Source organism: Lipotes vexillifer, unplaced genomic scaffold (genome assembly GCF_000442215.2).
Source record: "Lipotes vexillifer unplaced genomic scaffold, Lipotes_vexillifer_v1.1 scaffold250, whole genome shotgun sequence".
NCBI classification, from domain to species: domain Eukaryota; kingdom Metazoa; phylum Chordata; class Mammalia; order Artiodactyla; family Lipotidae; genus Lipotes; species Lipotes vexillifer.
In genome coordinates this window covers 815396-837045 of record NW_006785198.1, presented here as the reverse complement: position 1 = coordinate 837045, position 21650 = coordinate 815396, and the positions used below count along the sequence as shown (strand labels likewise).

The 21650-nt window shown below is 41.8% G+C and overlaps 1 protein-coding gene across 1 annotated transcript in view; it reads right to left on the bottom strand.

The window, feature by feature from the left end:
• The window catches only part of DNAI3 (dynein axonemal intermediate chain 3), a 94515-nt gene extending 72865 nt beyond the window's left edge, over nucleotides 1-21650 (bottom strand). Inside the window, exons 1-3 of the mRNA XM_007457244.1 lie at nucleotides 21596-21650; nucleotides 20517-20976; nucleotides 20080-20225 (exon numbers count right to left, since the gene is read on the bottom strand). Of these exons, the coding sequence (XP_007457306.1) occupies nucleotides 20080-20225; nucleotides 20517-20976; nucleotides 21596-21650 (661 nt within the window). The remainder of the gene's footprint in view (nucleotides 1-20079; nucleotides 20226-20516; nucleotides 20977-21595) is intronic.

The following is a 21650-nucleotide window of genomic DNA, read 5'->3' as shown; positions in this document are numbered from 1 at the left end:
GCTCCGCGGCATGTGGGATCTTCCCGAAACGGGGCACGAACCCGCGTCTCCTGCATCGGCAGGCGGACTCTCAAGCACTGCGCCACCAGGGAACCCCCAGACTCTACTTTTTACCAGCTTAGTGACCCTAGGCAAATTCTAAGCTTCAGTGTATTCATCTGTCTAATGGGGATAATAATAAAACCTATCTCACAGGGTAGGGTGTTAGGAATTAATGAGAAAAATTTGCATCATCATCAACTCAGTCACCTGAGACTGGTTTGCCTCATTTTAATAAGCCAACCCCAGGTGGAATATTATTTCATAGCGCACAGTCAAAATATCACACGTATTGCTTTATACCTAGTCCCTTGATTACTAAATCTTGACTAAAGTGTGTGTGTGTGTGTCTGTGTGTTTGTGTATATACACTTTTCCCTTCAGATTTTTCACATGTAGTTTTTCAAATGGCTATAATGATTTTAGTAATAATATTCTCATGTTTATTGAATATTGCTATGTGCCTGGCACAGCTCTAACTACTTTACCTGCATTCTTTATTTAATTATAACCACTCTTTTAGATAGGCATTTTATTAATACTATGATATTTATGCTCATTTTATGATGTGAAGGCAGAGGCCCCAAGAGGTCAGGTAATTTGCCTGAGGGTATGTGCAAACTGCGGATGGTGGAGTCAGGGTGTGATCCCAAGCAGTCTGGCTCCAGTGTCCATGCTCTTAACCTTTGTATGAGACTATCCCTTGGATTTCAGTGATAAATATTTACTGTGTTTCATTACAAATGAAGCTATTTAAAAGTATTGTCTTTACCTAGAAAGGTATGATTTTATTATTTAATCAGCATTTTACGATTCTGACAATTAAGGAATTTCTACTTTTTAAACATTGTGCAATGGACGGCTCTGATCCAACACTTCAGCCTCTCAAGTGTCCTTCATCCCACTTCCCAGACTTAGTGTAATTTCAAACCTTGAACCTAATCTGTTTTCTCAGAAGGTTCTTTATCAATGTACCCATCTCCATACTCTATTTCAGCTGTATTTGACTTAAAATACACAAAAACACTGTGAAGGTCACCCAAACCCACCCACCACCCCCCCCACACACAGTCACCCCACCACCACTATTTATTCCACAAATATTTATTGAGTGACTATAATGTTCCAGATGATTTCCTAGGTGTTAGGAATACAGCTGTGAAAAAACAGGTAAAACCCCTGCCCTGATAGAGCTTATGTCCTAGTGGGGAGAGAGCAAAGAAAGAAGTAAAATAATTGGTACTTCAGATGGTGATAACTATTAAGGAGAAAAATCTCCTTAAGTAGGAAGGGGAGAGGGAGTGTAGAAGTGGGGAGGTCACAATCAGGGAAGACCTCACTTAAATAACTGGAGCAAAGACCTAAGAGAAGGGAGAGAGCCAGAAATACAGATATCTAGGGGAAAAAAGGGTATTTCCAGGCAGAGGGAATAGTAAGTGTAAAGGTTCTGGGGCGAGTATGCTTGGCACTTTTTTTTTTTTTTTTTTTGCGGTACGCGGGCCTCTCACTGTTGTGGCCTCTCCCGTTGCGGAGCACAGGCTCCGAATGCACGGGCCCAGCGGCCATGGCTCACGGGCCCAGCCGCTCCGCGGCATGTGGGATCTTCCCAGACCGGGGCACGAACCTGCGTCCCCTGCATCGGCAGGCGGACTCTCAACCACCGTGCCACCAGGGAAGCCCTGCTTGGCACTTTTAAGAAAACACGAGATGGCTGGAGTGGAGTGATTGAGGGGAACACTAGGAGGTCAAGTTGATCAGAGAGGTAAAGGGGGTATATATTACAGTAAGTCCCCGACATATGAACGAGTTCTGTCCCGAGAGCACATTCTTAAGTCCCATTTTGTTCGTAAGTCCAACAGAGTTAGCCTAGGTACCCAACTAACACAATTGGCTATATAGTACTGTACTGTAATAGGTTTATAATACTTTTCACACAAATAACACATAAAAAACAAACACAAAAAAAACATTTTTAATCTTGCAGTACAGTACCTTGAAAAGTACAGTAGTACAGTACAACAGCTGGCATACAGGGGCATGTTCGCATCTTTGAAAGTTTGCAGCCTGAAGGTTCATATGTAGGGGACTCACTGCAGTCAGCTTTGCTGTAGTAACAAATGCCCTTTAACTCTCAGTAACATGCAACAGCAAACATTTATTTCTTCCCATGTTCTGCATTATGGCTGTGGGTGAGTTGCTGCTTCAAGTCTTATTCTGGGACACAGGCTGAAGGAGCTATGCCTATCTGACACACACTACTTTCATGGCAGAAGAAAAAGTGAGAACTAATAGAACCACGTGATGCTTTCTGAATCTTCTCCTTGGCACTGGCACACTGTCCTTTTTTCTGCTCACATTGCATTGGCTCAAGCAACTCACACAGCCAATCCTGATAATGGGAGAAGAATGTATACTTGCATAGGAATGGGTCAGAATGTGTGATCCTCTTAAAAGGAAGGTTAGGTAATAGGGCAATTATATAATATACCACAAGGGAGCTGGGTCCTGGATAAGGACTTTGGGTTTTACTCTGAACAAGGTGGGGAGCTTTGGATGGTTTTGAGCTGGGGAGTTACTTTACTTGACCTGACTCACATTTTAAGGATCACTATGGCTGCTGTGTCTCCAAGAATGTAGCAAGGAAAGGGCTGAAGCAGAAAATCCAATTAAGAGACAAATCAATAATCCAAGAGAGAGAGATGATGGCAGTTTAGATAAGAGAGGTGAGAGTGGGATGGAAAAAGTGATTGGATTCAGGGTATATTTTGTAAGTAGAGCCAACAGGATTTGCTGATGACATGGATGTAGGCTCTGAGAGAAAGAAAGAGATCAAGGATGACTTCAGTGAGTTTTGCTTAAGGAAATGAAAGTATGGGGTTGCTGTTTATTGAGATGGGGATCCCCTGGGAAGAACAGATTTGAAAAGGAAGATCAGGGGTTCAATTTGGGGCATGTTAAATTAGACCATAAACTGGACTATAAACTCTGGAAGGATGGGGGGGGTTTCTTTCCTATTATTGTAACCTCTGTACCTGACAAATGTATCAGTACATACTGAGAAAAATTGTTAACTTAATGATTCCCTGGTCCTCCCTTCCCCCCTTCCACTCTTAGTTTGTGGATTTCCAGTCTGAACAAAAGGCTTTTGCCTAATGGCCTGTGGAATAACCTGTATGCATGCTTTATTAGTTTTCTATTGCTGCTGTAACAAATTATCACAAACTTAGTGTCTTAAAACAACACGAATTTATTATCTTACAGTTCTGTAGTTCCAAAGTCTGGCATGGATCTCAGTGGGCTAAAACCAACATGTCAGGGCTTCTCTGATGGCGCAGTGGTTAAGAATCAGCCTGACAATGAAGGGGACGTGGGTTCGAGCCCTGGTCTGGGAAGATCCCACATGCCGCAGAGCAAGTAAGCCCGTGCGCCACAACTACTGAGCCTGCACTCTAGAGCCTGAGAGCCACAACTACTGAGCCCATGTGCCACAACTACTGAGCCTGTGCTCTAGGGCCCGCGAGCCACAACCACTGAGTCCGTGCACCACAACTACTGAGCCTGCGCTCCAGAGCCCGCCAGCCACAACTACTGAAGCCCGTGTGCCTAGAGCCCATGCTCCACAACTAGAGAAGCTACCGCAATGAGAAGCCCGTGCACCGCAATGAACAGTAGACCCCGCTCGCCGCAACTAGAGAAAGCCCGCGTGCAGCAATGAAGACACAACACAGCCAAAACTAAAGATAAATAAATTTAAAAATAAATCAAATCAAATCAACGTGTCAACAAGGCTGCATTCCATTCTTTTTAGAGGCTTTAAGGGAGAATCTTGCCTTGTCTCCTTGCCTATTCCTACTTCTGGAGGCCCTCAGCATTTCTTGGCTTGTAGGTCCTCTTCCTACATCTTCAAAGCCAGCAATGGTGGGTTAAGTCCTTCTCATATAGGGTACTCAGATCTTCACTTCTTCCACCCTCCTCCCCCCCTTTTTTTTTTTTTTGTGGTACGCGGGCCTCTCACTGTTGTGGCTTCTCCCGTTGCGGAGCACAGGCTCCGGACGCACAGGCTCAGCGGCCATGGCTCACAGGCCCAGCCGCTCTGCAGCATGTGGGATCTTCCCGGACCGGGGAACAAACCTGTGTCCCCTGCATCGGCAGGTGGACTCTCAACCACTGCGCCACCAGGGAAGCCCCCTCCTCCACTTATAAGAACACTTGTGATTACCTTGGACTCACCTCGATAATAAAGGATAACCTCTCTATTTTAAGGTCGGCTAATTAGCAATTTTAATGTCATTTGCAACCTTAACTCTTCTTTGCCATGTGTAGTAAAATATTCACAGGTTCAGGGATTACCAGGTGCTGCTTGAATATATAGGTATCAGTTTAACACAATCATCCCAAGAAATAGTCAAAATAATCATATGTGCCCAGTTCTTTTCAAATGTTGCTATTAAATGATGTGGGTAATTTGGTTATTTCCAATTTTGGGAGAAAACAAAGTTAATTTTCCAGCAGTATATCAGGTGATAAAATTGGAACAAACATTAAATGTGTGGTGCCTTACCAGAACAGTTCATTTATTACTTTCACAAACATTAACTCCCGTGTCTAAAATATTGACTAGTGACCAAGGAAAAGGGAAGATCAGGTTGTTCTACAGGCTCTTAGAGGTCCTAATCCTTCTTAATTAAAAAGCACAATATCTAAGTTGCTAGGCAGATGGAAAAATTCATTAGCTGAGGTCAGCCTGGGAAAAACAGTCTAAACTAAAAGAAAATGGCTAGCTTGGGAGTACCTACCTTATACTGTATTTGTGTTTCAGGCAAAATTTTATAGTTTATTTTAGTAACTGCACATAATAAAAGCCCTGCCAACATTGTGTCTAGAAAATAAATCACTTTTAATTACAAATATCAAAATCAAATGAATAATGCAGTCCTGCATTAATTTCAATAAACACACTTAACTATTCAAGGTTTATTTTTTTGTGCAGATTTTCCTTTTAAAAACAAATCCCAAATAAAAGATTTGAAATTACAGAAGGTCTTACTAAATTTTTTTCATAAAACTAATGGCATACTTCATGCAGTGAATGTGCTATATTATATTTTCCAAAATTTTCCCATTAAATTGACTGCTTAAAGGTCATGAAAGACTTTCAGGGAATTCCCTGGTAGTCCAGTCTTTAGGACTCCGTGCTTTCACCGTGGAGGGCCCAGGTTCTAGCCCTGGTTGGGGAACTAAGATCCCACAAGTTGTGTGGCACAGCCAAAAATAAATTGTTTTTAATACTGATATCACTTTACTAAGATTACTCTGAAATGCTCATTTTTCCTTTTCCAAACTGAAGTAAATTCATTATGATTAACAGTAGCAGAAGACATACTTCTCCTATTCTTAAAATAAAGGTTATGCCTACCACAGGGGATTGTACTACAATTGGTTTTCAAAGCCACCATAGCTGATTGAATTTCAAAACAGAATTTATAAAAGATAATACTTACAAATATTTAAGCATTCCATTTAAATATTGTTGATATTAAAACCGTCTATCTTCTTTGCAAATTAACTCACTCATTCCAGAATACCTTTTTTGCTAGCAGTGTACCAAAGGACACATTTTTTACCTTCCACACTAATAGCAAAAGACGTTAGGGGGGTAACAAAAGAAATTGACTTCAGTGGGCCCTCCTCCACATCTGCGGGTTCCACAATCTTGGATTCAACCCACCTTGGATCAAAAATATTGAGAAAAAATTCCAGAAAGTTCCAAAATGCAAAACTTGAATTTGCCATGCACTGACAATTATTTACATATAATTTACATTGTATTAGGTATTATAAGTAATCTAGAGATGATTTAAAGTATGCAGGAGGGTGTGTGTAGGTTATGCAAATACTACACCATTTTATATAAGCATCCTCAGATTTTGGTATCTACGGGGGGCCTGAAAGCAATCCCATCCCCGGGGATAATAAGGGACACCTGTACTGGGTAAATGCTCCGTGTAACGGTTCAAAACCTGTAATGGCACTCCACTGACTATGAGGGACATTGCATTCAGAGCTGCCCATGACCTGGTTCCAAACTAACTTTCAAGACTTGCTTGTGACTGTGTTTTTTTTATGAGGCTTCTATTATTCAGGAGGACAACTACTGCAGATGAAGGGATAAGTGATGCAAATTATAACTGACATAAAGCAGTGATTTAAACAGTTATTAGCTTCCTCTCTTCACTTTTCTGCTGTATTGCACATGCCTGTTTACATGTTCCCATTTGTTACCTGTATGCGTGTGTGGCTTACTCCTAGCCACGAGATCTTTAATTCTAAGACCTGTAGCACTGGTACCTTATCGTCACCTAGCAACTTCCTACGAAAGTATCACTTCCTTGAGTCTTCTTCAATTAGCTGACCTCGTCTAGGTGGCCTTCATCCTCGTTATCCTCTTTTATCTTCCGAAAGTATTTGTAAGCTCATCATGTTTGCCTCCCATCTTTTTTTTTTTTTTTTTTTTTTAAATAAAGATTTAAAATAAGATCCAAGACTAACATCTTGGGATTCTTGTAAGAATGTCTCCAAGAACTGCTGCTTCTTGGTCAATCTCCACCAAGACCCTGATTAAGCTTCAAGGTTCTCCTGGGTTCTTCTGCCATCTTCTGAGAAGTACACGACACCCACCCTCCAGAGATAACTGTTCCTACAATATTTGTTAGTCTTCTCTTCTTGTTTCTCCCCTTATAACCTACTCCGATTCTTTTCTAAGATTAGATATTTACTTATTTAAGTAGATGCTAAATCATCACTTTTCTCTTTGAAATATCCCCTGAATTCCAAGCTCTCTTCTCCCATAGCATCCTCTGGCTTAGGCCTTCAACATGTTCTTCTGTACCAGGAGTTCCTAACTATTTTGTACCATGAACCCCTTTGGCAGCCTGGTGAAGCCCATGCATCAAATAAAAGCATGGGATTACAAGGGAGACAGATGATATTGAAATACAGTTATCAAACTATTTTAAAAATTATGAAATAATAATTTATGTGCTTCTTTATTAGTAAATTAAATAAGATATAGCAGTGGTTCTAATTACTGCCTTAATTTTGAAGAAGTGATGAGCATGAATAATATATCTATAACATCCATGATATATGAAAAGAATTATAATTTCTTTTGGTGACAAAGTCACAGGTTCCGCTAATACTACTGTGGTTTGTTACCAAATGCATACATTTCAATTAGCAGTTAGTAAAAATAAACATGTAAGTTTTTTCTAACCACAGATTTCTCTCCCCCTACCCTTTGACAAGATCATGAACATTTAGCTTACCTTCCTGCCTCTGTTCCAACCAGAACAGTCACCCACAGGGCATGCCTTCAGAGTTCTCTTTCTAAAATGCAGATCTTAACAAGTCACTTTCCTGTATACTAGGGAATACAATGTGGGTCCCTACCATCCATAGAGGCATTCTCCTGCAGTAGTACAGAAATGGAATTCATTTGAAGTGCAAATTTCCTGGACTTCCACTGCAATTCTGCAGATCTGGGTGAGCCTGGAACACTGCATTTTAAAAATCACTGTGAGGAAGTCTTGCACTAGTGGTCCACAGACCAGACATTGCAAAACAGGATAGAGTCCAGCCTTGTAAGCATCACCTTTAACAGCCTTCACAGTCTGCCTCGCCACACCTACCCTTCCAGTTCTACTCCGGCCTCACAGAATTACTATGCATTCTCCAAACCGAGGGGGAGAATGCCCTTCCTTCCCCACCCCTCCTGCTTCACACGATGCACGCATTTCTCTGCTTGCTTAAACCTTGCTCGTTCTTAAAGGCTCAACTCCAATATGACTTTCTCTCTGAAGCCTCTGCAACTTTCTCACTCAGGCTGATACAATCTTGTTTTCCCTGACAATTTCTAATCATGCTGTACTGTAGTAAATTATGCCAGCCTTCTGCAAAGGCAGAGGGCCCCAAACTCAGAGCTGCTTGGAAGATAGTTGTGCATTCATTTAGCACTCAGCATACACTGTGGAGAAGGAGAGAGAAATTACTGAGCAGCAATCAAGTCCTGCAGGTCAATAGAGGAATAAGACAAGTCCTTACTTTCAAAGGGCTAATGTTCCCCTGTTTATCTTCTTCACTCTTCATATACTCCAGCCCTTTCTTAGGTCCTGAAGTCAGCTAATTACTTCAGCTCACATTAATCATTTCTTCTTTGATGTCCTATACCAGGATCATACTGTTTTCCTTTTCATCCAACCATTCATCCATCCATCCATCCATCCATCCATCCATCCATCCATCCATCCACCCATCCATCCATCCAGTATTTATTGAGTTTCTACTATGTGCCAGGCAATGTGATAGGCACTGGGAATGTAAAACCTGTGAACAAGTACCTGCCCTCAAAGTTCTTAGTCAACTGCTCTCTCGTTGATATTTTTATCTCCTGGATAGGCTGGAAGTTCTTTGAAGGCAGAGAAAGTTTTGTACATTTTTGTAGTCTTCACTGCATCTAGTACCTCGCTGGCACAGCGAGTGTTGCAAACGCCTTTGAAAGAGTAAGTGAAATACTTGTTTTCCAAGCCTCCTTTCCCACTCAGAGCTCCCCTTACCTGATACTGCTAAACTGAAGGGAAAAGAAGCCTCTTTGCAATACCCTGGAGAAAAATTCCTTCGGGAGTTGGAGATGGGATTTTGATTCTCCTCTCACAGAAAAACAAGTCCCAAGAACACAAACGGCAGTTCCCCCGGCAGACTGTTGCCGTGACGCATCCGTTGCTAAGAGAAAAGAGGCTAGTCCTCTGCTGAGATTGACAGAGCAGTCTCACCAATAAAATGCCCGCTTCCTAACAGTCTCTTCCAGAGCATGCTTGTGATTGGTTGCTATGATGCTGACACGATCTGGAACTAAGTCCGCAGTTTCCCCCTAGCAAGGGAGTTGTATCGAGAGCTGCAGCCTGGCCTGACTCCGGGGCCGTCAGGCTCCATGCCTCGCACCGAGAGCAACCGTGATCAAAGGAGAACCCTTCTAGGGTGTGGTCTCCAGCAGCAGAGAGTGAAGGGTGAGATAAAGATTTAGGGCTGCTGCTCTGTTTACCCCAGCTACTACCCGGTGCCGTCCCAGGAGCCTGCCCTAGGTTCCCGTCTGAGAGAAAATCCGGCCTGATTGGGTGTGGTGATATCCTAGAACTTTTAATGTGTTATATTTTTTTCTTGCTAATATAACTTTTGTATAGAGTCTGAGACAAACTGGCAGTATGAATCTCAGGTAAGAAGATTAAATCCCTCAGCAAAACAAAAATTACTTTTATCTATGATTATGGGTCCTATGGGATTCTTACAGTCAAGCTCATCTCCCTGAACAGTTACCCGCCCTCCCCTCCTTTAAAAAATAATTAAAACTGCCTAATTTGTAATCTGGCAGAATTTAATAAAGTAATTCAATTGACTGCTGTAATTGGTCTAAATTAATTTTTTATACCCAATTTAAACGAAAGTATTTGGCAATAGGCTTATAGATTCATAACATATCTGAAATTTAATGACCCTAAATAAGATGATTTTACATGGTGTGTAGGAAGATCATGTACATTCTTTCAAATATCTGAAGAATTTGTGCTTGCAAAATACTAATAAATTTTACTAAAGAAATCATTAAAAAAATAAAACTGGGAGGAGGATTTATCATTGTGACATCGTGAAAACCTTTTCCCAGTCTCTTCCACTTTCTGACACTGAAAGGTTTTCCCCTGGCCTCAGCCCTGAAGTCTTCTTTTCTTACTCTTTGCACTCTCCTGGTGGCATCATAGCTATTCCCCTTAGCTTTAACCATCCTCCAAACATATCGGAGACTTCCATGTCTATACTCTCAGCCTAGTACATCTCTTATATTCCAGACTTGAAATTCCACTGAATTTCTTGGATATATCCAAACATGTCTAGCTTAGTTCATGGTGTTTAGTAGTTGGTAAGTAAAGATATTGAGTGAGTAAGTGAATAAAGATATTGAATGAATAATTACTATACCAGAGGTATCACAGTTTCGCAGAAGCAAAAATCAACTTATTATCTTTCACGTGTCTTTCAGGTATCTTTGGGAAACTTTTTTAACTTCTTTGTTTTCTACCTTAGGTAATAGTATCCACTGTCCATTATTTTGCAAAGCAAGAAATCTGAGTCATCCGTAATTCCTACCACCCACAGTCAACATGTTACTAAATCCTGTCATTTTCCTTTTCTAAATTCTCTCTCAAATAATTCATTTCTTCTTATTGAACTTCACTGCCTCTGACTTATTTTAGTTGGTAATAATGGTCTCTTGACTTGTTCTGCCTCTTCCTCTCTAATTTATTTGCTATGGTGCCATGGAGTGTTCTGAAACAGAGATTCAATCCTGTTATCACCCTGTTTACATATTTCAATCTGCCATATGAAACCCTGTACAAATACGGTTCTGAAGGATACCTTAAAGATATCTGGAAAATAATGAGTTATGTTTCTAACCTCACTTCCTGCCTCTCGCCTCAACTCAACCCACGTTTTAGCGTGGTGTTTCTCAACTGAATCCCTTAAGAGCCGAGAGGCATGAAACCATAGGGGCTGGCGGTTCATAATAGGCTGATAGTAAGAGGGGTTACAGCTTGAAATAGACTTCTGCAACTGAGATATATTTGTTTCATACAAAGAATTCATGAGGTTTTTGTATTCTGCTCCACAATGTGTTCACGTTTGTTTTCATTTTTTAATATGTCTAAAATCCTTATTCAATTATATCTCAATAAACTGGGGGAAAATGTCTAAAATTGCTATTAACTAAAATTGACATAAAATGGAATAAACTCAAAGAAGCCCCAGGCAGCTGTGACATGCTCATCCTGTGACTTTCCACAGCTCCTGGCATTCTGCTGCACAGGCCCGGGAGTTTGTGTGTCCCAGGATGAGAGGTGCTGGAGTTCTGGTTATGCAGAGCCCTTGACTGCTCCTTAAAGATGCCTTTTGCCCTTTAAGAGCTGTGCATCTACTTCTCCGTCTACCTCAACCTCTAATGCCTTCCTTCATCTTCATTATTTGGTGAGCTCCTATGTATTTTTCAAGACCCAACTCAAATATCATCCTCTCTGAAAGCCATCCAGACACCCAACAGAATTAGTCATTTTTTTCTCTGTTTTTCCATTATAGCAAGTATTACATTGTGTTGCAATGGCTTGTTGATATGGAGGTGCCCCCCACTGGATTTTAGGGCAGGGATGGTGTCTCATTCCTTTCTAACTCCATTGTTTAGCACAGTATCTGACATGGGTATTTAATATATGTTGAATCATTTAATTGATTGACTGTTCTTGATAGCAAATCTAGAAAAAGCTCTCTAAAAAAATTTTCTTTGTATTCTTCCAAAGAATTTCCTTTTCTTAAAAAGATTCATAATCCATTGCAGTCAGATTTAAGGAAGTAATATTATGACCTTGTGATTTGGATGGCAAACCAAATAAATCATCCTTACAGATACAACAAAGGGATGTCAATTTGGAGGAATGAGTCATAAATCCCGATACCAAGAAAGTTAGAAATCAAATGGAAAATGTTTAGTAATTTCTTCATTTTAGAAATTCAAATTATAAATGAATGGCCCGACATCTGTTCTTTCATGGGAGTGGTCAGAAACAAAACATCCCCATGGTGGGTAGTGAACACTTCTATGCTCTTCCAGGGGATGCTGAGTTAAATTTGCCTGAAATTTGAAGATATTTAAAAATTATTTTTAGTTTTATTAGTTGAGTGAAAATGTAATGAGTCAAGAAGCTGTTACTGAAGATACTTCTCTGATGATTTAAGGACATCTTGATAAGTTTTAGATTGGGTTTACAGAAGGGTAATCTGACAAATTAAATATAAGACTGCTTTTTACTATTTATTACTTTAGTGCTTGACTCCCTCACCCTTTTAAGAAGTTTTTTAATAAGAGTTCAGTGCTTAAGGACCCTGAATAGGCGTCTTCATGCCTTTTGTTTATCTGCAACAGTATGCCTGGGAGCGAGAGAGGGTGGGAGAGAAGGAAGTGTCTCTGTTTGAGCCCCAAGTTGCTGGGATTATGACATGTTTGCACAGTGCTTGCGGAAACTATCATAACCTACTATATGAGGAACTGAGGAGCATCCCAGAAGAGAACTCAGCTTCAGAAATGAGAAAATAGACAAAAAAGTCTGACCTGGGAACAAAGCGTTAGCTATTGGAGGAGAGGACCAATTGTGGCAATTCTAGAAAAAACATGAACTAAAACTTCGATAAGAAATGGTGGGGGCTTCCCTGGTGGCGCAGTGGTTGAGAGTCCACCTGCCGATGCAGGGGACACCGGTTCGTGCCCCGGTCCGGGAAGATCCCACATGCCGCGGAGCGGCTGGGCCCGTAAGCCATGGCCGCTGAGCCTGCATGTCTGGAGCCTGTGCTCCGCAACGGGAGAGGCCACAACAGTGAGAGGCCCGCGTACCGCAAAAAAAAAAAAAAAAAAAAAAAAAAAAGAAAGGGGGCGGACCTCCCTGGTGGTGCAGTGGTTAAGAATTCGCCTGCCAATGCAGGGGACACGGGTTCGAGCCCTGGTCCAGGAAGATCTCACATGCTGCGGAGCAACTAAGCCCGTGTACCACAACTACTGAGCCTGCCCTCTAGAGCCCGTGAGCCACAACTACTGAGCCCACACACCACAACTACCGAAGCCCGTGTGCTTAGAGCCCGTGCTTCGCAACAAGAGAAGCCACCACAATGAGAAGACTGAACACCACAACGAAGCCTCCGAGGGCTCGCCTGAACTGCAGAAAGCCCGCACAGAGCAACAAAGATCCAATGCAGCCAAAAATAAATAAATAAATAATTAATTAAGTGACACATATTTTAAAAAAAAGAGCCAGTGGAATATCAGTTCTACATGTATAATGATTATTACCATTAGGACACTTTAAATAATACCGTCCTTAAAGTTAGCAAATTATGTTGGAGCCTAAATTTGTCACTTTCTGGATAAGTAACATCAGACAAGCTGTTACACTCTCTATACCTCAGTTTTACATCTGCAAAATCTGTGATAATAATGCTTCCCTCAGAGCCAAGTCAGATAAAGGGTGAGAGCAACCACACTGCTGCCGTAAATGGCATTCTTCAAAAATGATGAAACTTCACCGTAGTGAATTGGAAATACGTTGTCAGTTAGTTCAGGTTTCCACAGGGGACTTTGTACATACCAGGAGAGAGATAAAATTGATGCTTCCCTCAACCAAGTAGACAGTTTCAGATTTGAAATAAAATCTATGTTGAATATTTTTGCCATATGAGGGTACAAATTACAAGGTTTAAAACAAAAGGCAATGTTGCCACCCCTGAGTTCAGCCAATTTTAATATTTAAATTTTGAACAGTTCAATATGTTCCCAATAACAATTTATTTAGAAATAACTAGTTTAGAAAATTGTGTTTAATACGTTATTTCAAATGTACAGAAAGAGTATACATGTTTGCTAGCGGAAATCAGTTTTTCCCTATTTCCACTAGACATATGGTAAAATAAAATTTTAAAGAATATTAGTATGAAAGGATGACAGATTATTAGCCTATCCAGACTACCCACAGATCTTAATCTGTTCCTTCCCCACAGTACTGCCATTAAAAAGGCCAGCACAGTGCCTCAAACATGGTACATGCTCAATGAACAGTTGTTGAATTAACATTATCTGAAACTCTGCTCAAAGTGAATGATAGACATTGCCTCCGCCATTTGGTGACAGTTAAAGATAGGTTTGAATACTCAACTGTCTGCTAGACATTTCCACTCAGATGTCTAATACAGAGTTATCCAAAGTGTGCCCCTCAGATAAGAACCAGCCAGGAAATATTTGTTACTAGTTTACCCCTCCATGAAACATTTGCTACCTGTCTACAACAAAAGAAGTACAGAAATTGAAAATGCTTAGAGACTTTCTAGCATTTTTAATAGAGTAACTTTTATGTTACCTATGAACAAAACTGGTTTGTATTCTAAATGTCTTTATTGCATTTTCTAGCAATTTATTTGTACTGTATTTCACATAAGCATCAGTCTGTGAGAGAAATGGAAACAAAACCAAATCAAGTCTCCTCCGACAGTCTGCGAAGTACTTAATAGACACCTCAAACACATGTTCAAAACTGAACTCCTGATTCTCTCCACTCACCTGCTCATCCTGCTGTCTTCACCTCAATTGATGGCCACCCCATTTTTACGGTTACTCAGGCAAAAACCCAAGAGTCACCCTTTGACTCCTTTGCTTCCATCCTTCCCCCTTTGGGGATATATTTTCGACACTGCAATCAGAGGGATACACTTGTAAAACATAAGTCAAATCATGCCAATCATCTGTTCAAAACCCTCCAGAGGCTCCCATTTCACTCTGTGTAAAAGCCAAAGTCCAAAGTCCTCGCAATGGCCTACAAGATCCAGCTTAACCTGGCCTCTGTTACTAGGCTCATTTCCTACCCCTCTTGCCTGTGGCTCACCCCTCTGCAGGCACACTGGCCTCCTTGGGTTACTCGAATACACTAGGCAGGCTCCTGATCCGCACTGGCTGTTCCCTCTGCCTGGAACACTTAAACCAGATCTCCTCCATGTTTCTGCTAAAACGTTAACTTCTCAGTGAGGCCTACCGCCACCATATTTAAAATGGCAACTTCTCCTCATTCCCCTTTCTCTGGTTGATTTTTTTCTGATAGTATTTATCACCTTCTAAAACACTCTATAATTTACTCATTATAGTCATTGACTGTTTTTGCCCGCTAAACTCTAAACTCTACAAGGTCAGAAGTTTCTGTCTTTTTCATTGCTGCATCCCCAGTGCCTAAATCTACGTTTGCCATATAGAAGGGGCACCATGTACTGTTCATTAAATAATTTGGAACAAGCACTTTGGAGAGTAATTTAGCAGTAGCTATTAAAACTGAAAATGTATATATCCTATAATCCAGCAATTCTACTCCTGGATATTTACCCTAGAGGAACTCTTACACATGTGCGTGAGGAAATGGTTCACAGATGTTCACTGCAGAATGTTTCTGTAATGGCAAAAGATGGAAACAACCTAAATGTCCATTAGTAGGGAAATGGATAGAATGCTATGGTGTAGTCAATAAATTGCCATAAAACTGCTAAAATAAATAAACTTGAATGGATATAGCTCAGAACCAAAATGGTGAGGTAAACGTTGAAGATTATGTGCAGAGCAGTGCCATCTTTGTGAACAAAAACATGCATAAACTATTTCTGTTTATTATGGGTACATGTATGTAAGAACAATATTACAAATGAACTACTGAGATGATTCACACCAATTCATGACAGAAGGTTCCATTAGGGGAGGGATTGTTAATTTTACAACGTTTTATTTCTTATAAGATAAAAAGACTGGAAACAAAATAAAATGTAAAATTTGTTGCATTTGAGGTTGTGGATATTGAGTGAGATTAATATTTTTTTTTGTACTTTTCTGTATTTGAAATTTTCTCAGTTAAAAAAAATTGTCTTCTAGACTTCAAGATCTTTAAGAGCCGGAAGTGTGTTTTATTCATATTCCTATCCATAGTACCCAGTACTCTTACTAGAATTTAGGAGGTCCTCAAGAAATACTTGAATATATACGTATTGAATAAATAAACATTCTAATTTAAACAAAGAGGAGGAATTAAGGGGTAAAGAAGATGAGTGGCACAGATGTAAAAAGAAAGGTAAGAAATATTTTCGATTGACATAAGCATGACTTAATACTCATGCTACCTAAGACTCTCAGCTGCCCTATGTTATTCTGAAACAGACAGGATTTTTGAGATGGCAAGAAGATGTGAAAAAATCTCTCTTCCATCCATCAGTTACCAAGAATGCTGTAGGGATTCATTGGTTATTGTAGTAGTGTTTCCAAATTCCCAAAAGAAATCATCTTTGAGATTCAGGAACAAAAAGAAAAAAAATGGAATTCCTGAAATAATAACTTATTTTGCATTTTTCATAACTTTTTAAACATGTTTTTAAAATATGAGTAAACATAATAAGCAATGTATTATTTATTATAGGGTTATACTAAAAGTTCCAGAGTTTCTTTCTGTTTTAAAAAGTCTAATAATAAAAGTGTCTTTTATTATTTTTATGAACCAATATATTGGACAAAATGGTATATTTCAGTTACATGCTACCTGTTATAGATATTTCATAATAAAAATCATTAAAACAGGGAAGCATTAATGCAAAATAAATTCTAAATAAAAATCATTTTTAAAGATAAAAAGTAAAAATATTTAATATTTCAAAAATTATTCTTCAAATGACTATTGTTATTTTATTTTATTTTTTAAGGATCATTCTTTTTTTAAAAAATAAATTTATTTATTTTTGGCGTGTTGGGTCTTCATTGCTGCTTACGGGCTTTTCTCTAGTTGTGGCGAGCAGGGACTACTCTTCGTTGCGGCGTGTAGGCTTCTCATTGCGGTGGCCTCTCCCGTTGCGGAGCATGGGCTCTAGGCGCGCAGGCTTCAGTAGTTGTGGCGCACGGGCTTAGCTGCTCCGTGGCATGTGGGATCTTCCAGGACCAGGGCTCGAACCCGTGCTCCCTGCATTGGCAGGCAGATTCTCAACCACTGCACCACCAGGGAAGCCCAAATGACAATTTAAAACACATAAAACATGAATAGCCTTATCCAATAGATTTGATCTTTGTTTTGCGACAAATGAGAGAAAATTCCTCTTATTCTGTATTTGATGTTGGTTCAGCTGTTAAAAGTGCTTCCAAAAGTATTATCAGATTGGGCATTAGGGCACATGTTGCTTTTTATAAGCTCATTTACTGTTTTCACAATGAAAATATTTGGTCTGTTTTACAAAGAACTATATACTTCAGTGATCTGGAAAATGCAGCACACAGGATTAGATAATATTCAAACAATGTAATGCTTGGATCGCCTAGCAAGATCAACAGTGTTATATAGAAATATGTTGAAATCACCAATTTATGAAGCTATTTTGCTTGCAAAATGTCATTTCTTGAAATACCATCCACAGGATTAGCACAACGTATTCTATGTATATAATTATTAATCATATACATATATACTAAAATTAATTATATAAGTATATATTAAACATATGACTATGTTATTTGTAAAAGTGCTCAATAACACAATTTATAACATGACAAAAGTTACAAGCAAGATAGACTGCTTAGATATTAACTGTTTCTAATATGTTCCTCTCATGCTTCCAGAAATGTTGACCTTAATTTTTGACTCTGCATGTCGTTTCCTGTCTTCCTTTTGACTTGATGTCAGTATATTGCTTTGAGCCAATAATATCACTATGTTGATTGTCAAGGTTTAATTTTCCCCTTTATATTGTTTTGGCACCTTTGTCAAAAATCAATTGACTGTATATATGTAGGAATCTATTTCTGGATGCGCTAGTCTGTTCCATTCCATTTTATTTTTATATGTCTCTTTTCATAAACACCAAGGTGTCATGCTTAAAGAGCTTTATAATAAGTCTTGAAATCAGGTAGGGTAAGTCCTCCAATTTTGTCCTTATTTTTATATTTATTTATTTAATTAATTTATTTATTTGGTTGTGCCAGGTCTTAGTTGCAGCAAGTAGGTTCCTTAGTGGCGGCTCGCTGGCCGCTTAGTTGTGGCTCGTTGGCTCCTTAGTTGGCGGCATGTATGTGGGATCTAGTTCCCTGACCAGGGATCGAACCCAGGCCCCCTGCGTTGGGAGCATGGAGTCTTAAACACTGCGCCACCAAGGAAGTCTCCTGCCCTTATTTTTAAAAATTGCTTTGGTTATTCTAGGTTCTTTGCATTTCCATAGAAATTTAGAATTAGCTTGTCAATATGTATAAAGCAGCTTGCTGGAATTTTTTTTTTTTTTTTGCGGTACGCGGGCCTCTCACTGTTGTGGCCTCTCCCGTTGCGGAGCACAGGCTCCGGACGCGCAGGCTCAGCGGCCATGGCTCACGGGCCCAGCCGCTCCGCGGCATGTGGGATCTTCCCGGACCGGGGCACGAACCCGTTGTCGCCTGCATCGGCAGGCGGACTCTCAACCACTGCACCACCAGAGAAGCCCGCTTGCTGGAATTTTGATTGAGACTGGGTTGAATTTATAAATGAACTTGGTGAGAACTGACATCTTAATAATACTGAGTCTTGCAGTCCATGAACACGGTTGATTTTTTCATTAATTTAGATTTTTCCAAAAATATGCCAGGCATAGTAATGGGGGCTTTACATGCATCCAATTAATTAAAATTCATCATTCCTTTTTTTAGGCAAATTATACCCGGAAGGAAACGGGAAGGTGGAGAGGTTAAGTAATTCCCTGAGGTCAGGCAGTAGGTGTCATAGAAGGGAATGTGGGCCCCCAGCTGCCTGACGCCTGGCTTTTTCTATTCACCAGTCTGCTTAACTCAGCTCTAACTAGGGCCATCACTTATGCCTGCAAACCTTTCTAAAGTTCAGATTGTTCCTGAACAATCAAGCATTTCAAACTCCCACCATCACTGTTATGGTAAGGAGATAGTATTAAATCATGTGGAGGCATATGGGCATAAGAGATTAAATTACATTTTCCAAATTGCACCTGAGGTATGAATGTGCCAATTATACACTTTTGACTACCTTGTTCACAGCACTTGGAATTCAGGTTTATGAACATAAACCTGAATAAAATTCAGGTACCCCATAAAAGCATAAAATTCTTGTACCCCATTGCAAGAAAAGATATTCCCAGTTATAAAGTAGCCACACCAATTATCCTGGCTTAGGATTTGGACAAGGTTTTGTAAAATATCTAAAAGCTCTTGATATAATTTGAGAAATTGCCTGTTATGGAAATTCAGTGACCTTTACAAACTTGCCCATGGCCAAAAAAGAAAGAAAGAAGGAAATCAATGAAAACAAATCCAAACTGGTTGTCATTAAAAGTAATCAAAGTTCCTGATCTATTCCTGATGAGTTTAATTAAAAAAAATTTTTATGAAAAAAAGGTTATGGTTGGAGATCTACTCTTAAATAAATATTCAATGACACTTATTAAAGTGTCCATTCAGATAGTTGTAAGGACCGCTGCCATGGGATTTTACAGTGGAGGAGAGAGATGGGGCTCAACCCCTAATATAGCATGGGCAAGTGAGAATTTGCAGGGTAGGGGTCAATGGATGGAAAATTACTCAAAGAAAACAATAGGGCTAAGGGGAGTTTTGGCTACACTGACCTTGCAGGATTCTTGCTGAAAAAGGGCCAGGATGATCAGACATCACCTGGGGAGTGGTGAAGGATGAGGAACCTGTTCACATCTTGGAGGGGTGGGAGGGGCGTGGAGTGGTTCTAGTTAGACTGACTTAGGGTTCTTGCTAAAAGCAGATTTTACAAGAAAGTGCACACGTGAGCCTAAGAGAAGGTTTCAGGAGCCTGACCGAAGTCTGGCCAAGCAAAGAAACTTTACTTCGAGTGTTTCCAGTCACATTTGTTTTAAGAGCTTTCCCAGGGCTCTTTCAGACCCGGGATCCAGTCTAGAAGAGTCTAGTCAACAGTCCACTAATTTCATAGCAATTCTCCCAAACTGGAAGGCCTAGAGAGGGTACAAGGCTCATGCTTGAAAAATCTTACCCTTCCTGATTTCTTTGTATACAAAACTTAGAATAGGGCTTCCCTGGTGGCACAGTGGATAAGAATCTGCCTACCAATGCAGGGGACACGGGTTCGATGCCTGGTCTGGGAAGACCCCACATGCTGCGGAGCAATTAAGCCCGTGCGCCACAACTACTGAAGCCTGCGTGTCTAGAGTCCGTGCTCTGCAACAAGAGAAGCCACTACAATGAGAAGCCCGTGCACCGCAACAAAGAGTAGCCCCCGCTCACCGCAACTAGAGAAAGCCCGCGTGCAGCAACGAAGACCCAACACAGCCAAAAAAAAAATAATAATAAATAAATAAAAATTAAAAAACAAAAAACTTAGAATAGAAGGCTGAAGGAGAGGACTGCGCGCTCACCCGCTTCCAGGCACTTTACCTCCAGTCTGTCTCTTTTACCCCCGCGAGCAGAGAGTGGAAGCCGGGAACCCACGCACTCGCACCTCCCGGGTCCGCAGCTCCTGGCCAGCCCGAGAAACCCGAGGAGGGTGGAGCGGGTCGCCTTACTGGTACAGGGAGGGGAGCGAAGGGAGAGGCGCCCAGAGAACGGCGACACCGCCGGGCTCCTTCAGGCGGCCTCCTTCGCCTCAAGTCCTGAAAGACGGCTCCAGAAAGGGCGTGGAAGGGAGAGGAGGGCTGCGGCGGAGGGTCACGGGTTCAATCGGCCGCAGGAGGGAGGATGCCAAAGGCGGCGGCTCCCAGCCACCGGGCTCACGTCGGGTCCCGGGCTGAGCTGAGCCTCAGAGGCTTCTAGGGCTGCTCACCGGCCGCGGACAGAAGGCCGCCCCCACGCTCACTAGCCGTCGCCCCGCTCCCCCCTCAGCGCGCCGCGGCCGCAGGTGAACCGAGCCCCGAAGAGCCCGGAGGTATCAGGTGTCGTGGGAACGGCGCCCGCGGCGCGAAGGGAGAGCCCGCGACGTCTCAAGCCGTCGGTGAGACACGGCGGGAGGGTCGGGCCCCGGACGGCGGCGCCATGGAGGGGACACAGGTGGGAGCGGGGTGCGAGCTGCGGCGGTTCGGCCCCGCGCCCCCTCGGCCGCCCGCCCAAGGTCAGTGGCGGCGCCCCCCGTCCGGGGTAGCCGGTACTCAAGCTGCGGCGCCGGGAGACCCTGACGCGCCACCATCCCCCCAACCCCGGGAAGCCACCTGTGGGCGGGGCCTCGCCTGGGAGGCCTGGGAAAGGGGCGGCCGTCGGCCTGCGGTCGGGGGCGGGGGTGGGGGGAAGCTCGGAGACACTCTGCAGCTTGCACAGCCAGACTGTGCAAGCCAGACTTGACTCAGTGTCCCTTTATTAGAGGGTAGGGGGAGGATGGACTTGGGGCCCAAAGCCGACGTCCCTGCGCTGGGCGAAAGCAGCTTCCAGCCGGGCTCGGGTCGTGTAAGGAGCTCGCGTCCCTGTCGTCAACTGTGAGGCTTTTACTCTTTACACATATTCCTCGGTTTTCTTTAGTTTTCTGAAGTTCATTCCAGTTAAGCCCCTCCTCGCCGTGAATAAGGAACCTCGGTGTGTTTGCAGATTCTAAGACCAGATATAGTATCGCGGAGAGAATTTCCTGACCCGCGTCTCCACCGACCCTGCATCCTGCGCTGCCCCCCGGGTGGGTGTGCAGGAGTGTTGGGCGACACTCTGTCAGCGGTTAGGGGTCTGGACAGTCTCAGTTTTTAAATTGCACCTTCAGAAGGGCTTCTCTGACGGTAAACTAAGGTTTGCAGCGAGTTTAGCGGTCAGTCCTTGTGAATGAAACATCTTACGGTTAGGGACAGCTTGGTGCGATGTGCTGAATAAGTTAATTGTGGTTGGCTCTTTTTCTCTTTGTTCCTGTGGGTTGCTGTTACACGACGGCGTGTGGCTAGTTTGTTTACAGTTTAATTTTACCTGTATCAAAATACAAAGGGCTGAATGTGACCTCAAATCTGTCGTTCACCAACAT